Source organism: Nesoenas mayeri, assembly GCF_963082525.1.
Source record: "Nesoenas mayeri genome assembly, chromosome: 1".
NCBI lineage: Eukaryota > Metazoa > Chordata > Aves > Columbiformes > Columbidae > Nesoenas > Nesoenas mayeri.
The window spans coordinates 68,090,980-68,108,899 of NC_137541.1; the positions used below are offsets into that span (position 1 = coordinate 68,090,980).

At 39.5% G+C, this 17,920-nt stretch overlaps 1 protein-coding gene across 1 annotated transcript; it reads left to right on the top strand.

The window, feature by feature from the left end:
* Positions 1 to 859: 859 nt before the first annotated feature.
* On the top strand, positions 860 to 4,891 carry FGF23 (fibroblast growth factor 23; the record flags this gene model as incomplete). Its single annotated transcript, XM_080363313.1, has 3 exons — positions 860 to 1,082; positions 3,258 to 3,361; positions 4,454 to 4,891. The coding sequence occupies 3 exons, from the start codon at positions 860 to 862 to the stop codon at positions 4,889 to 4,891; spliced, it is 765 nt and encodes a 254-aa protein (XP_080219439.1).
* Between the last annotated feature and the right edge of the window lie 13,029 nt (positions 4,892 to 17,920).

Below are 17,920 nucleotides of genomic sequence, written 5' to 3' on the forward strand. Positions count from 1 at the left end.
TCAAATCTTAGATCTGCTGGCCACACTAACCCATAAGACTCTAAAAGGCTGCCAGCCAGATGTGCAATGCAGGAACAAACATGCGGTTTCTGAGTGTTTTACAAGTAATTTTCAGCTGTTTGGCCAACTTTAAATTATTGAGGTGACTAAAAATGAAATAGGAGAAATAAAAGAGACAGTTTATTTGAAGTGGGTTGTGTTCATATCAAGTTTCCTTTGCTTAAGTGAAGCGAGACAAACATCAGCCCAACAGACTCACTGCTAAACTTAGATTGTAATGAAGGGGGAATCAGGCCTAGGACAACCTAACAGCAGCTTTTGATACATTTGCAAAAAATGTTAGCAGTATTCAATGTTTTCCCTAAATCAGAATGTGGTTTGGAAACTGAGAGAGGAGGTAGGAACCTGAACAAACATATCTGAAAAAAAAAAAAGATAATGCAGGTCTGAAGGGTCATTCCCTTCAGTAAAAGCAAAGTGCAGTGGATTGCTCTTCCTGGACCTAACAGTAGGGGCGTGGGAAGCTTTCAGATGTCACAGGGTTGTAGATAACATTTGAACATATGATTAGCTTTTGTGAGCTGTCTTTAGAAACCTTACATTTTTCCACCCCGCACCTTAGCCAGAGATCCTTCCCTTGAGGTTTCAGGACACTTAAAATGTTGCTTTGACAAAAATCAAGGATGTGGAGAAGTTTTTCCTGTGTGATGTCACTTTGCTGCCCTTTATAAGCCCCTGCAGAAAAGAAGGGAAACCTATCTGAAGATTCACGCTCCAGACACAGGCGACCAAGGGGCAAGGGAGAAGCACAGAGGGGCATCGAGTCACAGATACTGACCAGAGCTGGGAACACTGAGCCATGCCGCAAAACAGTCCCTACAGCTGCCTGGGCTGCATGCTGCTGGCTCTCTGCAGCCTGAGGGCTGCCCTCGCCTTTCCCAACTCCTCTCCGCTGCTGAATCCCAGCTGGGGGAATGGAGATCGCCTCATGCACCTCTACACAGATACAGAGAGGAACAGCTTCCATCTCCAAATCAACACTGATGGCTACGTTGATGGCGCTCCTCACCAAACCATTTACAGTAAGTAGCTTTATGGGAGCAGGGGAGGGAGAAAACGAGTTTTACTTTCTCACTACCTCTAAAAAATCCCCTCCTCTCACTAGGTGGGGTGACGGAAGAGTATAGATATGAGATGGAAAACATATATAATTATAAACCTCTTTTTGTTTAACAAATAAACAAAATCACTTCAAAAAAATCTAGTGGATGGGGAATTTCATTCCTCACCTAAAAGAAATACAGTTCCTGTGATACTCTGCAAGCAAAAACTACCTGAATTATCCTTCACCTCATGATTTTACCCACAGCTTCTTGTGGAAGTTCCTGTTAGAGTTTGGGATGAAATCCCCTAAATCGCTACTTCCCTCTGCAGTGACAGTATCACCAAAGGAACCGCACTGAGGAAACACAACACAGCAATGGTAGAAAACTGATAGCATCTGTAAATTTTTTATTTTGGGGTAGAGAGCTGATAACTACTCGGACTAGGTTATTTCCTTCCAAATACATCAATATATCTCTGCCTTGGAAATTGGTTTGTGAGACAAGCTTCAAATTTGCGTCTTTATATGTGCATAGACCATGGGTAACTGAATATGCAAAAGTCAATTAAACAGTGGGAAATTATGAAAGGCTAGACTGTCATAGAATCATAGAATCATGGAATAAATCATAGAATGTCCTGAGTTAGAAGGGACCCACAAAGATCATCGAGTCCAACTCCTGTCAGAACAGAAGTGGTCAGTGTCTGGAGTAACCATTTCCTACTGTAACTAAAAAGTTCTCAGATTGTTTCATCATAGTTTATTTACATGTAAAACTAGGGTATTCTTCTTCCTTCTCTGAATACCTGGCCAAAACACTATAGTTACTAAAAATAATTGGGTTTTTTAATACTTAGGGTTCTTTCATAGCATTTCAAAAGTACTTCTAACAGCACTCGAATCACAAGTAGCTAGTCATCATAAAGTCATATTTATTATTATTGCTGCATAGCATCTTCCTCATCCACTCAATCAAAAATGTAAGCCTGTGTAATGATCTTTTTACATAAGTATATAAGGAGTAAAGGATGTATTTAAAAGTTATAATTTAATCAAGGAGACTAAAGGATCAAGGATTCTTCTATTTTATTTTCCTTTTTAGAAATTACCAATGAAATACTTGCATGGATGCTTGCACTGTCTTATTATTACTCTTCCAGCATATTTAAAGGTTTTATAAAACTCATTTGATGTATATTGGTCAAGAATCAATGTGATGTTTTAGAGAACAGCCAGTGAAATACCATGTTTTGCCCATGTTTGCCATGAAGCAAATACACCAATATTTGGAATGGTGAAGCAGGAAAGGTGGATATCAGAAAACAAAAGGGGTCATAAAAAGGAGGGTGACTGAATCTCTGCCCAGTGAGATGCCAGATAAATGAGAAGTGCCAAGTTCTGCCCCAGGGGTGCAATAACCACATGCAGCCACACAGGCTGGGAGGAAGCTGCTTGTGTACAGCCCTCCTGGGTAGGACATGAGGGTTACAGTGGGCACCAAGTCAAATATAAGTCGACAGCACACTCAATTGGAGAGGAGGGCAAATCACTTACTGCAGTCAGCAGGTCAAGGGAAGTTACTACTCCCACTTTACTCGGCACCTGTGAAACTGCTCTTGGAGCACCAGAGCAACCCCAGTTCAAGATGGATGTGGAGAAACAAGTTGGTCTGGCAGAGGGTTTTCAGGATGGTCAGGGGCCTTGAGCACACTCTATTGGGAAAGGCTGAGGGAGCTAGGCTTGTTTAGTATAGCAAAAAGGGGGGTAAAGACAATCTAATACCACAGGACAGTCACAAAGGCAAGGAAGACAAATGCCCTTTGGGAGTGGCTGATGACAGAACTAAAGGATAATAGCCTCAGACTGTGGTTTGTGACTCCAGAGCAAAAATAATTGTCTTTGGAAGGTTACTGCAGCACCGGAATGGGGCACCCAGAGAGGTGGTGGCATCTTCATCCTTGGAGCTTTCCAAGGCTCAGACAGACAAAGCCAGGGGTAACCTGATCTAGGGTGGGAAATAGCTCCAGTTCACACAGGAGGTTGGTTCAGACCCCCAGAGGACACTTCCAGGTGGATCATGTGTGGATATGTAAGGCAGTGGTGCAGAGTTGAACTGGGTCCTGGATTTGACATCTTTGTTTTTTCTAAACAGGTGCTCTAATGATCAAGTCCGAGGGTGCTGGCTCAGTGATAATCACAGGTGTGAAGAGTGGACGCTATCTGTGCATGGACACAAAGGGAAACATTTTTGGCTCGGTGAGTAAGCTTTACTAAGACTCAAGACTGTAAGGCAGGTGCAGTCTGCTTCTGTGGTGCCTGTTTCCTTAGCTAGGACAAATCTGCATTGCTATAGCAGGAGGATGTAGATGTAAGGGAGCTAAGGACCTGTCACTTAGGTTAAACTTTTCTCTCTTCTTTGATTGTATTGAGTTGTAGAGCTGAAAAATATCATCCGAGTTCCTGCTTGGGTAAATGCAGGCAGAATGAGATCCAGTGGTGGACCAATGTGAATTCCTGTTATAGCGTAGAGCCATGGGTTGGGAGTAGCTTAGACAATGCAGCCTTCTGAAAGAAAACAGTGTTATTATGATAATACCTTTGCTGAAAACATGGGCATGAATCACAGATCCAACAGCATCCTGGCTTGTATTAGGAATAGTGTGGCCAGCAGGAGTGGCGATTGTGCCACTGTACTCAGCACTGATGAGACCGGACCTTGAATCCTGTGTTCAATTTTGGGACCCTCGTCATAAGAAGGACATTGAGGTACTAAAGAAATTTCAGAGAAGGGCAACGAAGCTGGTGAGGGGTCTGGAGCACAAGTCTGATGAGGAACAGCTGGGGTAACTGGGGCTGTTTAGCCTGGAGAAAAGGAGGCTGAGGGGAGACCTTATCACTGTCTACAGCTACCTGAAAGGAGGTTGTAGTATGGAGGGTGTTGGTCTCTTCTCCCAAATAACAAGTGGTAGAACAAGAGGAAACGGCCTCAAGTTGAGCCAGGGGAGGTTTAGATTGGATATTAGGAAAAAATGCTTCACGGAAAGGGTTGTCAGGCATTGGAACAGGCTGCCCAGGGAAGTGGTGGAGTCACCATCCCTGGAGGTGTTTAAAAGGCATTTAGATGAGGTTCTTAGGGACATGGCTTAGTGTTAGTTAATGGTTGGACTTGATGATCCTGAGAGTCTCTTCCAACTGAAACGGTTGTATGATTCTGCATTTGACTGAGCTGAGTGACAGAGCTGGCAGATCAGAAAAAGGCTTGCTGCCAGATCTCATCCCTCTTTGCTTTCAGCACTTGCCCCTCACCAAATCCCTCTGCTCACAGGTGTCATATTTTTTTTCCCTAAGCATTACTTCAGTCAAGAGGACTGCATGTTTAACCACAGGACACTGGAAAATGGATATGATGTTTACCAGTCTCCCAAACACAACTTCCTGGTTAGCTTAGGCAGGGTTAAACAAGCTTTCTTCCCTGGTATGAATCCACCACCATACTCCCAGTTTTTGTCCAGGAAAAATGAAATCCCTTTGTTTCGATTCAACACACCTGAGCCCCACAGAAATACTAGAAGTGCAGATATCGATCCAATGGATCCTCACCAGATCCTGGTCCCTCAGAGAAAGATCTCCGTGTTTGGATCTCTGTTGCAGCAGCAAGCAGACTTTTCCCACATGCCCAGAGAACCCATGAGAATCAACCAGAATGACGTGGTCAACCCAGATGACCCACACGCTATGATGGATGCCAGGAGGTACGCAAGTCCCCGCTTTTACATTACAAGATAACTGGAGCGCTACTATTTGCAATTCAAAGACATGGACAAATAAGCAAACAGAACTGTCTGAGTGTCAAAGTGGCTATTAGAAACCTGAAGACATCGGCAAAAAATCCTTAATTTCCAATGTTGTCCCTATATATAGATGAAAGTTTATTGGAAAAACAATTTGGACATTTTCTAATTTGGGCTCTGATTTACTGGAAAGAAATACATTTTTGAAAATAATAATACAAACATTTTAGGGTCTGAATCACCTTAGGTATATAGCAGCGAAGAAAAGAATTCATTTAAATGAAATGCAAAAATGATGTTACATTCCTGATGTAACTGGCAAGAGACCTGGAGCATCTGATATTCCAACAGAGGCAGGGAATCCTCTCACTGGCACCATCCCTGGCTGTGCAAGTACAGCAGACAAACAGACTGATGGTGTGCTATATTATTATATAAAACCTACTATTATTATATATGTTTTTAGCTGTTAAGTTGGAGCTTCAGTTTCTTTTCACACCCATAGGAGTGAAAAAGTGATGGCATTGCCGTCACAGGAGCAGCACACAAGGAAAACAGGAGTAACTGGCAGGAGAACAGGACAAGATAAAATGCTCTGGGGCAGAAAGAGTAATTTCTGATGCTTATTGAATCCAAGCTGAGGTCTGGGAAAAAAGAGAAGAGTTTCACTGTTCTCTCAGATTATTCTATTATATGATTCTCTCAAGTCCTTATCTATCACATTTCTGTATTCACTAAATTTTGGCATCACAATATGGAAATATAATACAGAGACATTCATTAGTTTTGCATATTTCCAACCCAGGTAGAAGTACCGGGATTACTAATAATCAATACTGTGTTAAACAGGATGGTTTGTTTTGCACACTGCTGAACTATACAAGGGGAAAAAAATCTCCAAAATTATGACCTACAGGTGTGAAACTCTTAATAGCTCATGGAGACTCTCATATAATGAGTGAAAATGAGGACTGTATTTCGAAAATGAGAATCTAAGTTTAGTATCTGTGTTTCTATTTAGTTCTGAGCAGGTATCAGATACTTTATACCTGTAAGAGTGAAATTACTATTAATCAGGAAATATCTAATATTGACGAAACTTTTTCCCTCGATTGGTGTATGTTATGGGTAAGTTTACTTATCAGAATCTAACCTCCATATATACATCTGAAGTTTACAAATCTTTAGTTAAGATGCAATATCTGCAGAGCAGAGTTTTTGATGGTAGTTCAGGTGTCAAATTGTTAGCTGGTAGAATTCAGTAGAGCTTGATTGGTTTTAATGGAGGTATATTCATTTCCACAAGGATTCTGAAAAACGTGTACATGCTAGCTATTTTTCTCCCTTATTTCTTTTAATTTTGATTCGATATTCTTGTAATATTAAATCTGTGTCGTTTTGAAAAAGTTATTGTTGATGTACTCCATAGAAATCTATAGCAAGATACCAATGAGCTGCAGAAAAATCCAGTGTGGTAGAAAATTGAGAACAGCTTTTTATTTTGGTGTGTGTGCATTTTCTGCATGTCAAGATGCAGATTCTTCTGTTTTGTTTATTTAGTATGTTTAACAGCCTGACAGCAATCTGAAAATGGGACATTTGTCCCAAGTGTCCCCATAGCAATAATGTAAAAGACATCAAGTTAGATTCTGGTCCTGTTCTGTCTGCCTTGTGAAATAATTCACTGAAGCCACTGGAGTTATAACAGTGTAACAAAATCAAAATGAGGCCCTCTGTGTTCTTTGCTTTCATTGAGGTTGTTCTGGATTTAGTGCAGAGACTGTCCTACTGACAGCATTTAAAATATTTATATATATATATATATATATATATATAGATGTATAAGCATGTATACACAGTATCTCTTTATCTACAACATCCAAGTTGCTATGTTAGAAAAGTCATAGGGCCTGATTCTGCTGTTACAATAATTTTCCTATGTGGAGTGATTCCCAATTTGTATTAGTTCTTAGGAGCACAGGGCAAACCAGATGTTTCTGTCATGTAATAAATTACAAGATTGTTTGTCATCCTCTAAACTCATCATGCTTTTGATTAGTTTCAAAAGGAAAGGAGTGATTCTATTGGATTTAGGAGAATTGTAGGGTGTGCAGATTGTTGTGGATTTTCTTGCTTACTCAAAATACAACAAGATTTCTTACCTTGCTGTCTACACAGTGGAGAGCTGTGATTTTATTTGTATGTTCTAGTTTAATAATTTTACTTGATTCCTCTACCATCCTTCTTGGCTTTTGCTCCCTGAGAACTCCAGGCTTCAATTACATAAGTAAATTTTTCGTTTATCAGAAATTGTTGTAAGCTACACAGAGCTCTCTAAGACTCTGAGTCAATGGACCCAAAACAATTTGAATAATGGGAAATGTTGTTGGGGTTAAATCTCTATATTTTCTCTATATACATACACTACAACAAAGTAAGAAGGGTTACTCTCTCCACCAATAGCCAGAGCATTTAGTCTCTAAGCTAAGAGTGAATGCACAATGGATTTTGCATTAAAAATTGTATTTGTAACTATAGAAAACTGTATTGAAATATCAGAAGAATTAATTCTTCAAAGGAGATGCTGGCCATCACCAGCTAGTAAGAAAGCATTTCTTATTTATATTGCAATATTTATTTATTTATTTGAATGGGTCTTAAGTCCCACAGAATATTTATAAATATTTATAACTATGTATTACAGATACTGTTTCCTTTTATAAAAGTACCAATAAATTTCTCCTTCTCTCCAAATGGTGGATTTTGTGTCATCTGTCCAAGCCCCTCATTCCCAAAGGACTTGAGCAAACAAATGGTACTAGCTGTGTCTGAAAATGTGTGTGTTCCACTATGCCCTGTGATTTTCAGCCTCATACATTGCAGCTTTCTGGGTGTTTCCTGCACCACAACTGCTCAAGTTCTGTGAAAGATGGTGATAAAAACAAAGCCTTAGTAGGAGTAAACCGACCATGAAGAGATTGTCACCTCTGCTGGGAAACTTCTTCAGCAGCCTAAAAGCAATGGAAAGCCACTGGTCTAGCAGTTCAGTCCTGCTACAAAATATTTGTGATCCTGCCTCCAAGATATTAAGGTAAAAGATACTTGGTAAATTACCATTACTGCTCACTTATTGCTGCTCATACAACATCTTCTAACTCCATTCCTAGGGCCATGCTCAAGGTCACAGACTGAATAAATTGCAAATATCATCCTCATAGTTCTTTCCTGCAATGGGTCCCCAGACTGCTGCAAAACAGCAAGTGTCCATGGGTCTGACAGATTATCTCCTTGCTGTGCTTACCCTCACCACAGACACTATACAGAGCTCTGCCATAGTCACAAGCATCATTTGCATCTGCTATGGTGACAATGCCAAGAGAAGAACCATATTTCCACCAGGTACCACAGTACTGTTGCACTTTGTGGGCATGATGACAATGGGCTTCAATGAGAGGGTGGTCAAGTAGGTGAAGGACTCTCTTCTCCAAGATCCCTTTCTCCTCCCATTTCTAAGGTTTAAGTCCATGAACTTCAAAAGGTCAAGAAGCACAGCAGGACTGTGCAACAGGATTGAAGCATATGAGAAACTTAATAGATGCCAAGGTATGAAACAAACAAACAAACAAACAAACAACTTGTATCATTTAGTCTCCCCACACACTTGAAATATCAGTACTGCCTTGGGATGGTTCAGACTCATTCACAGTAAGCTGTGCACAGGGAGAAAAGAAGAAATCATGCTGCAGAGCAACCATGGCCCCAGAAGCCATCTCTAACACCTCTCTTTCCAAGAGCAGGACGAACGCAAAGATATGTTCTGTTGTTGTCTCTCCTTACCTGGGAAGCTTGCTCTGTTGTGAACTGAAACTGCAACCAGATCTTAAAGCAAGGAATAAATGCTGAGAAAGAGGAACAATCCAAAGACTGACATTTAATGGATCATGAGATGCTGTTAGAAATTATTTCTGAGGCTGTTTTCTGCATAGAGGAACCCAAATAAAACACCAAGCATCTGCAAGGTACCTTAGCACAGCACTGAAGGCAACACCATGGATGATAATGGTACAAGACAATCAATGAAACCTAGACTGCCTGCTTCAGGTGCCCTTCTAAAAGCAGATACCTCCTGAAAAAAGCACTTGGTTCCCATCTCTAGGCCAAACAAGTTCTGGTAAATGTAACTGAAAAGTGAAGTGAATCTTTTTAGAAGTGTCTGTAAATTATGACATTAAAGAATAGTACTTGAGCAGAAGTGTGAATGGAGACTCTCAAAGGACATCTCAAAATATTAGTCTCATTGCAAACTGTAATTTTACAGAGTAGTAATCTTGTAATCCTTTCCTCTTCCCTGACTTTCAAAATGAATACGGTAATAAGTTTGCAAGACCTTCAAATATTTTTTCCTTCATTCTTTTTTAGGTGACAGTACCAGACAATAGGGATGGCCAAAGCCCAAAATAAAAAAGGTTTTTGCCAAACACCAATCAGCCCCTGAGTTTTCTTTTTTTACATTTCTTATCTGATTCTGTGCTTTAAAAAAAAAAAAAAAAACAAAATCACAGGCATTCAGAGAAAGTTCATGGTGAGGGGAGAAAGGGGCTCATATGGAGGATTTAGGCTGAAGTTGAAAGACCAAAAACATTTCTGCACCCTTTTCATGCCGACACCCATGTCTTTCACAAGGTTGAAAGAAGTTTTCTGAGTCATGTATGCTTGCAAAAGAAGCATGAAAAAAGACTAGAGTGCTAGCCACAAACAGGTCTTAGACACTACCAGGAGATGAAGATTATGAGGCATAACAGGCTACGGAAAGAAATAAGAGAATCCTTAAGATTTTTTTACCCGGAGTTGTCATTCTAACAGAGGAAGACATGACATGAAGAGTCACACCTGGTCCAGACTCCTGTTCCTGACAGTGACCAGTACCAGGCATCTGAACGGATGGTCCCAATAATGATAGAATAGCACCTGTTTTTTTTCCAAACCTTGTGACACTGTTTTAGATCCTTAAGCACGATGATTCACACACCTTCCAGCATTCTTGCACTTCCTTTTAATCTGTATTCCTTTAATTTTGTAAATCTTCATTAACCTACTACATGTCCTGTTCTACATTGTGTCGTTAAATTCTTGATCTAGATAACATCTTACAGAAATCTGTGTATTTTGCTTAGTAACTTGACAACCATGCAGTTTTGCTGAAGCAAGGGAAAGCTGCACACTGCAGACGGCAGGTTAAATAAGACCACAAACCCATTCTGGAACTCTGAGCAAATACTTAGCCCAAACAATTCAAAGAACCTCTGGTGCATAAGTCAGGAATCTGTCTGTTGAGTCAAAGACACATTCCTAAGTACAGCCCAAATGTTTTTAGAAGGGAGAAGAACTTATTTTAAGACTTAAGAAGCAGTAAGATTAGCAAGTTAGCTGAGTTTAACCTCAACTTCTATTATTTTTTTGGTGGTTTACCAAGCTGGAAATCCTTCTGTAAAGCAGGTCTCCCTATCTTCTGCCCTACTCTGTGCATTTAAACGAGATGCAGGACCTGTACCATTCATCTGCCTAAGAGTCAACTTAATTCTTGTTGGTTAGCTTACAGGGTAAGCAACATGCTTAGGAAGGCACAGTTTAGAAACAGCAACATTCCTAAGTGAAATACTGCCTACTAATTCTCCCCAGAACTAACCATGTATTAAACACCAACTCCCGGATCTATTGGTAAGAAGAAATATTTTACAAAATGCTGTTGGTGTTTATCTAAGTAACTGAAGGGTTTTGATTTATTTAACCCAGGTCATTGTTTCCTATTTTCAAGGTACAGTTACATTGCCCAACCCTTCCTTAAAAGCAACAAGAGTTACACATACCATTGGAGGTGAGATCTCATCACCGCTTGTACAATGGCATTAATGACTCCTTACTGTGACCAGAGACACCCTTCAGGATCAGGCTTGGCTTTCTAAATGCAACATCACCAACCACCCATGGTAGGTCAGAGGTTAATATTAGTCCAGACCGTTCTCCTTCTTCTGTTGTTTTCAACAATGGTCTTCTAGCATGTAGTGGACAATTCTTGTCATTGGTATCAAAGTGCCTGAGCTTGCAGTCTGTAGTAGCTCGTTTCATGCCATGTCTTTAATTTCTCTCTTCAAATTCATCATTTCTTCCTCTACATGATATCCAAACGCACATAGTTATTGATGATGCTTCCTCACTAACATTTTCACATTCTTATATTTTTATTCAAAGTCATGACAAAAGAATTGGTCTATGAGGAACTTCCAGCTCAGCACTTAACCTTGGACATTACTACTTACTCATATGCCTATAAACTGCTTGCATACCTACTTCAACTCTTTTTTTTTCCTAGTAATATCTATCTTTTCCAGTTGAACTGATAGTTTCCATCCATCGTGGCATTGTGTCAAGTGTTCAATTAAAATTCATCTAGATCATATTCCATAACTGATGTCTAGGCAAAGAAAAGTTATTTCATTTCATCAAAGAACTATCAGTTTAGTCTGGTGTGAACTACTTATGGTAAAGAACTAATTTAATTATGTTGCAGGTTTCTTTCTCTTGTCTGTACTGAGATTCTTCAGAATTCCTTCAGAATTTCTTCTAAAGTGCTGAATGTTATTAAGGTCAAGGTAACAGTTCTGTAAGATTACTTTGTCCTCTGTTCTCAAATAAAAAAAATATTTTATTTCCTATTCTCTAGTCATACGGTTCCACACCCAACTTGACAGATCTATTTAAAATACTTGCTTACGGATATGTAATTTTAGATGTGTTTTCAGAATTCTGGGATAAAGATTAGTCATTTCCCCTGAGAGAAGCATATTAAATTCTTTAATTCTTGGCTTTAAACGTGGTATTTTCCCTATCCTCATTCCCATTATCCACCTTGTGTTCAATACTGCTGTAAATGAAATAATCCATTCTGGGGATATAATTTAAGACTATCTAATCTCTATTCCATTTACATAATGCAACATTTCTGATACTCCTTGTCCTCTGTTTTGATATAACACATCTCAAGATGTTTGTGCTACTTTTCTGAATTTATTTTGCATCATCATTGCATATCTAAGATACAATGTTCTATATGATATAACTTTCTTTCTACTTGTAGGCTCTCTTCCCAGAATCAGTAACTTATTCTGAGATGATTATTGCTCTAACTGGGCCTATAGACTCTCCGTGTAATTTTTGCCTGTTTGGGATGTGACTTCTAGATAATTTTTACACCTCCAATTTAAATACGTAGAACTTTCCCCCCTTTCTTCCATATTAAGTCAATTTAAGTCTCCTAAGTATAGCTGACCTTATTAACTAATTTTGTGATTCTTAAGTATAACTGACCTTATAAAAATAATTTTATCATTTGTAAGTATAGGTGACCTTATTAAACTAATTTTGTGATTCTTGCCCTTCTAAAATAAAACCTTTTTTACCTCAACTTTTAACTTCAGTAAATTCACTTTTCAATAGCTAGTTCTTCCAAAATACATTCATAACTTACCACAGTCAAATCTAGTGCATCAAACCCTCTTTGGTTTAGCTATGGCTTGATCAAAGCCATCAATGACCTCTTTGGTCATCAAAGAACATCACATCTAATCATGCCCCAAAAGGGGTTCTGCCTAGCCCTCAAGTGCACTCCTTTAGAGACCAGTAATTGCCCATACATGATTTATGTTTTCATCCTGGTATCCTCCTGTGCCCACATTCAAAGAATCATAGAATAGTTAGTGTTGGAAGGGACATTCAAAGGTCATCTAGTCCAGCCCTCTTGCAATGAGCAGCATCTTCAACTAGATCAGGTTGCTCAGAGCCCCATCCAACCTGGCCTTGAATGTCTCCAGCGATGGGGCATCTACCACCTATCTAGGCAACCTGGGCCAGTATTTTAACCACCCTCACTGTAAAATATTTCTTGTACTACATACACATCCACACTGATGTCAATAATAAACCAACCAAACACCTTATGAAGACACTAAATATTCCCGAATGCCAATGCAAACATTCCCAAATTTCTTCTCAAGGCCTCTGCTATTGTTCTCCAATTGTGCTCACAGGGGCCCCACTACCAGCCTCTAGAGTTCAGGCAGGAGATTCGTAGACTCACACAGGGCTCCCTGCATACCAGGACATCCCAGAGATGTTTGCAAGTGACACTACAGCGATCTCAGCAAAGGAAACCTGCCCAAACAGCACTGGATTTACCACATGTCAGGTTTGCCATATCTATGGATGTCAGGGAAACAGCTCACATATTCTGCACTTGATTTGTGCTCATGTAGCTGCCATTTGCCTGGGATTACTATGTATCCAAAAACATCAGGCTCATGGCCAAAGCCCTCACAAGAGGGACACATCTGGGGAAAATCTGACATATTTCAGGTCCAGGCATGTGGGCTGTGGATCTGAGGCAGTCTCATGAAATACCAAACGCTTGGATAGAGAATGCATCTGATCTAAATTCTGTACTTGGAAAAAAAAAAAAAAGAGGAGAGAAAAAAACCCCACCCTTCTCCTGTTGCAGAGACAGAGCTATGTCTGGAAAACAGAAACCAACAGAGAACTGTGGGAACAGAGCAAATATCTTGAAAAAGGTCTGATGCTTTAGAGGAAGGAAACTGTGATACTACCAGTGCGCTCTGCCAAAGGGCATGCCTGATGGCTGCTAGACATTTAGCAGGCCTGCTAGAAGATGATATTGGTGGAGCCAAAACTGAGGAAAGAGTGGACTATAATGCAGGGAACTTTGAACTCCTCTCTGTCTTTTCTATTACCTTTTCCAAGCCAAGGCCAGTCTGGTAAAGCATTGCTGAAACATGACCAACGACTTTAGCAAAGGAGGTCACACCACCCCTACCTTTTGTAGCACGACTTTTTATGAGCAGAATACCACTGGACTCTTCAGTAAAAGAAAACATTAGGTTAGAAAGCTGGGGACTGAGTTTCCTCTTGATCTTGGTGATCTCCAGAGTCATCTTTTCATCTCCTACTGTTCAGCTAAAAAAGCCTGCCAAGACAGCTTTTAACTTCTACCAGTTGAAAAGGTAATTCTAAAGTATGCATTGAGTCTTTCAGATCTGACTACAGGTCATTACATGGGCAAGCTGACATGTTTCTAACATTTATTTCAGCGCTATTTTATAGAATCATAGAAACATTTCAGTTGGAAGAGACCCTCAGGATCATTGAGTCCAAACATAACCTAACTCTAGCACTAAACCATGTCCTTAAGAACCTCATCTAAACGCCTTTTAAACATCTTCAGGGATGGTGACTCCACCACTTCCGTGGGCAGCCTGTTCCAATGCCTGACAACCCTTTCCGTGAAGCATTTTTTCCTAATATCCAATCTAAACCTCCCCTGGCTCAACTCGAGGCCATTTCCTCTTGTCCTATCACTTGCTACTTGGGAGAAGAGACCACCACCTTCCATGATACAACCTACTTTGAGGTAGTTGTAGACAGCAATAAGGTCCCCCCTCAGCCTCCTTTTCTCCAGGATAAACAGCCCCAGTTCCCTCAGCTACTCCTTATAAAAGACCTGTGCTCCAGGCCCCTCACCAGCTTCATGGCCACCTTTTCTTATAAAGGTATTCAAAAGGGATGTAGCTTTATCTTATCAGTTGAAATTCTTATCATCCTACTGATGTGTTTAACAGTTCCATCTGATTTCACAGCCTCTCTTGGCAGCTACTGCTGAAAATCCACCCTGTAGTTAAGGCCCTGTCTCCTGCTGCTAATTAGAGACTGGCATTTCACAAGGACAAAACATTCATTGCCTGCTATTGAGTAATCCCTCAAATATTTATATTCTGTAACTATTCCTAACAGAACCATCTATAAGAGCAGCTCTCCTTTCCCGTGATCCAAATAAACTGTACCGAATTACTGAACAAATGTACAAGTATCACTTTATAACAAGAACAATAAGATTTAAACTCAATGTCAATTCAGTGACTTTAAAAGACCAGTAGTATACACAGATTTAAAGAAAAGAGGCTTACAATTAATTTCAGAAGCTTCCAAAATTACTGATTTACTTTTACATGCATAGTTTACACCTCATGTAAGAAAGCTGAAAGGAAAAGGACAGTCTGTAAGATCACCTGAGCCAGTATCCTTTCTCCAGCAACATCAAGGGCAGGTACACATGGAAAGAACACAACAGGGCAACTGCAGAACATGCTTGATTCCTTACACTCCCCCAGGCACTGGCAGATGTGTTTGCATTTAGTGTGTTTTACAAAGTCTTAATTAGGAGATTCTGGGTCTCAAGTTTTTAAGTTACATTATTATCATAGGAGCTCTTTGGAAAACCTGAATGGTTTCACCCTTTAGTATTTTTCATGGTTACACATGACTGTACTGTCTGCTTGACCTATGCAAGAATCACAGAATGTTAGGGATTGGAAGGGACCTCAAAAGACCATCTAGTTCAATCCTGTTAACAATAACTTAAAGAAAATAATCATAAAGACAGGTTTCTTAGGATGGGTCCAAACTTTAATCACCTACAAATACATTACAGAAGGTAAAGCGAATTATAGAGGAAGAGTCAAAAATGCCTATGGGAAGAATATTACCCAAAAGCTGCAAAATAAGTAGATGTTCTCATAAGATATTTCGCAAGAGCAAAATGTTAATTAACCTGCTTGAGGGCAGGCAAGAAAGAAAAAGAAGCTTTTTAAATTAAAGGAAGCACAGTAATCACTAATGTGTTTTGAAATATCTGACAAAAGTTACTGACTTAAGGAGGAAAACATATTAGGTCTCCACTCATTTTCTAGCTGAAGGATGCACATTTTCATCTTGGTTACTTTGGCTCCAAGAAGTAATAATGGAATGACTCACAAAATTCAGGACATGGCAATTACAGAAATGTTCAAGCTATTTAAAGCACCAACAGGATAGTCCCCTGCTATATAACTTGCATTCTTGAAATAAACAAGCACTACCAGGGACAGGCAAATTAAGCATGAACTCCAGTCTCACCCTTTGCTATTAACTCCATTAACAGTCATAATTAAACCTTTTCTACCTTCTTTGGCTGTGGTCATCAATTAGTACTCAGGAGCCCTCCAGGAAGCTGCATTTCACAAGAAGCTCAAGGAGCCTGTGCAAAAGTCCACATTTCCATTTTTCCTTCCTATGTACGTAACTTATTTTGTCCAGTATTTTAAGAACGAATGATTTGTGAAAAAGATCTACAGACACTTTTGAACAAAAGTCTTGAGCAGTTCCCCAAGCTACCACTGCAATCTCTGTACTTCTGATTCAAAATGTGCCCTTTTTAAACTTACTGTTTGGGTGGTATTCATGACTGATAGCAATAACAGTTGGCTAGCCAAAGACTTTTCCAGTTAGCTGGCTTTCTCAAAAAAAGTTTACTAATTTTCTAAACCTTTTGTTGTGACTATTTGAATTCAGAATTTTTCACTTGAGAATAACACTGAAACACTTTGCTTAAGAATACATTTGTTTTGAACAAAGGCTGTTCATATAAAATGAAACTTGACATAGAGCCATTTTGACCAAAGCTTTTTTTGTTATTGAGAAATCTTAAGTTTCCCAGGATTGTATATTATGAAAATTTCGTGTTTGTTGGAAAACTCATGGTTGTAAAACTCTGCCCAGATACACTTGCACATTTACAAACTGTCTCATACAGGGAAAGAAGAGCCCTAAAAAAGTGCCTTTCCTCAGTAAAGAAATGAAAGAAAGCGAGATGATCAGTAAGTAACAAGTTTAGCCTGTGAATGCAGAAGTTCAGTATAAACTCCATTTAAATGCATCAACCCAATTTAAGGGCGTCTAATCCTTCTCGTTATGTAATGTGTTAGAGGTTGAAAGACCAGTCCTTGCTGACCCCAGTCACCAGTACCCATCTGTGCATACCAGGTAAGCTGCTTTCCTCTCCACAGACTGGTTTTCACATACAGCAGCAGATGGTTTCCCTGTTGTTGGCTGCATAACAAGCCCCACCACAGGTAAAAAGGCTTCAGCTCATTTCCAGGGTTTTGAAGACCACCTTAGAAACTCACCTCTGGTCACTGCAGGGCTAAACACTTCCCATTTCATCCTCTGCATTTCAGCAGTATTAGTATTGGACGAACAGCACAAAAAAACAGCAGCACACATCCATTCTGTGTTCAAGCAAGAATCAAGAGAACTTTCCTACTGAATCACAGTCACAGGAACAGAAGAAGCAAAGTACAGTCACCAGCACCAGATTAAATAATTACATTGCTGTTTTTCAGTAGGGTCCCAGTTAAGTACAGGTACCCACCTGCTCAAGGAAAAAACAGCAACCTTTTTTTCCTCCTCAAAATTCAAGTCTCTGCTTCAAGGCAAAGAAGCCAAGTAGTTCAAATTACACACAAGAGGATATTTTTTAAAACTAGAAAAAATTAAAACTTCAGTTGAACAGTTCATTTTGTACAATTGCAAACAATTGATATATGTCCTTAACATTTTAACATCAGTGGTTCTTCCAGGTAAGAGTCTGGAGAGCATTGATTCATCATACCTAAGAAGAGCTCTTTTTTTACAGTAAAAGACCAGCCTGGGGGTTTTCAGAAAATAAAATTAAAAAACAAAAAATAGAAGGTATACTATCTGAGCAAAGTTTCATAGAGTAATATTATCAAAGATTTTTACCTCAAAAGAAATACAGACGAAATGGAGTTCTACTCAGAAGCCTTTAATTTTTTTTTTTTTTTAAATAGGCTTAAAATATGCAAATGAAGAAAAAGTATGTGGATATTATAAATAACATAAGTCAGATAAGCTTACACAGTAACACTACAAACATCCCAGTGGGGAAAGAATGCAGTACCAACAGCAACTATAAGCAATCATTGAGCAATCAAACTTGCCTAATTCTAGGCAAAAATATTCATCCATCAAATGTATGACTGCAATTGACAACAGAATTCTAGTTGAGCCCAAGCTGCCCCTATTGATAAGGTTCTTTTTCAGAAGAGACACTGTTATTTCA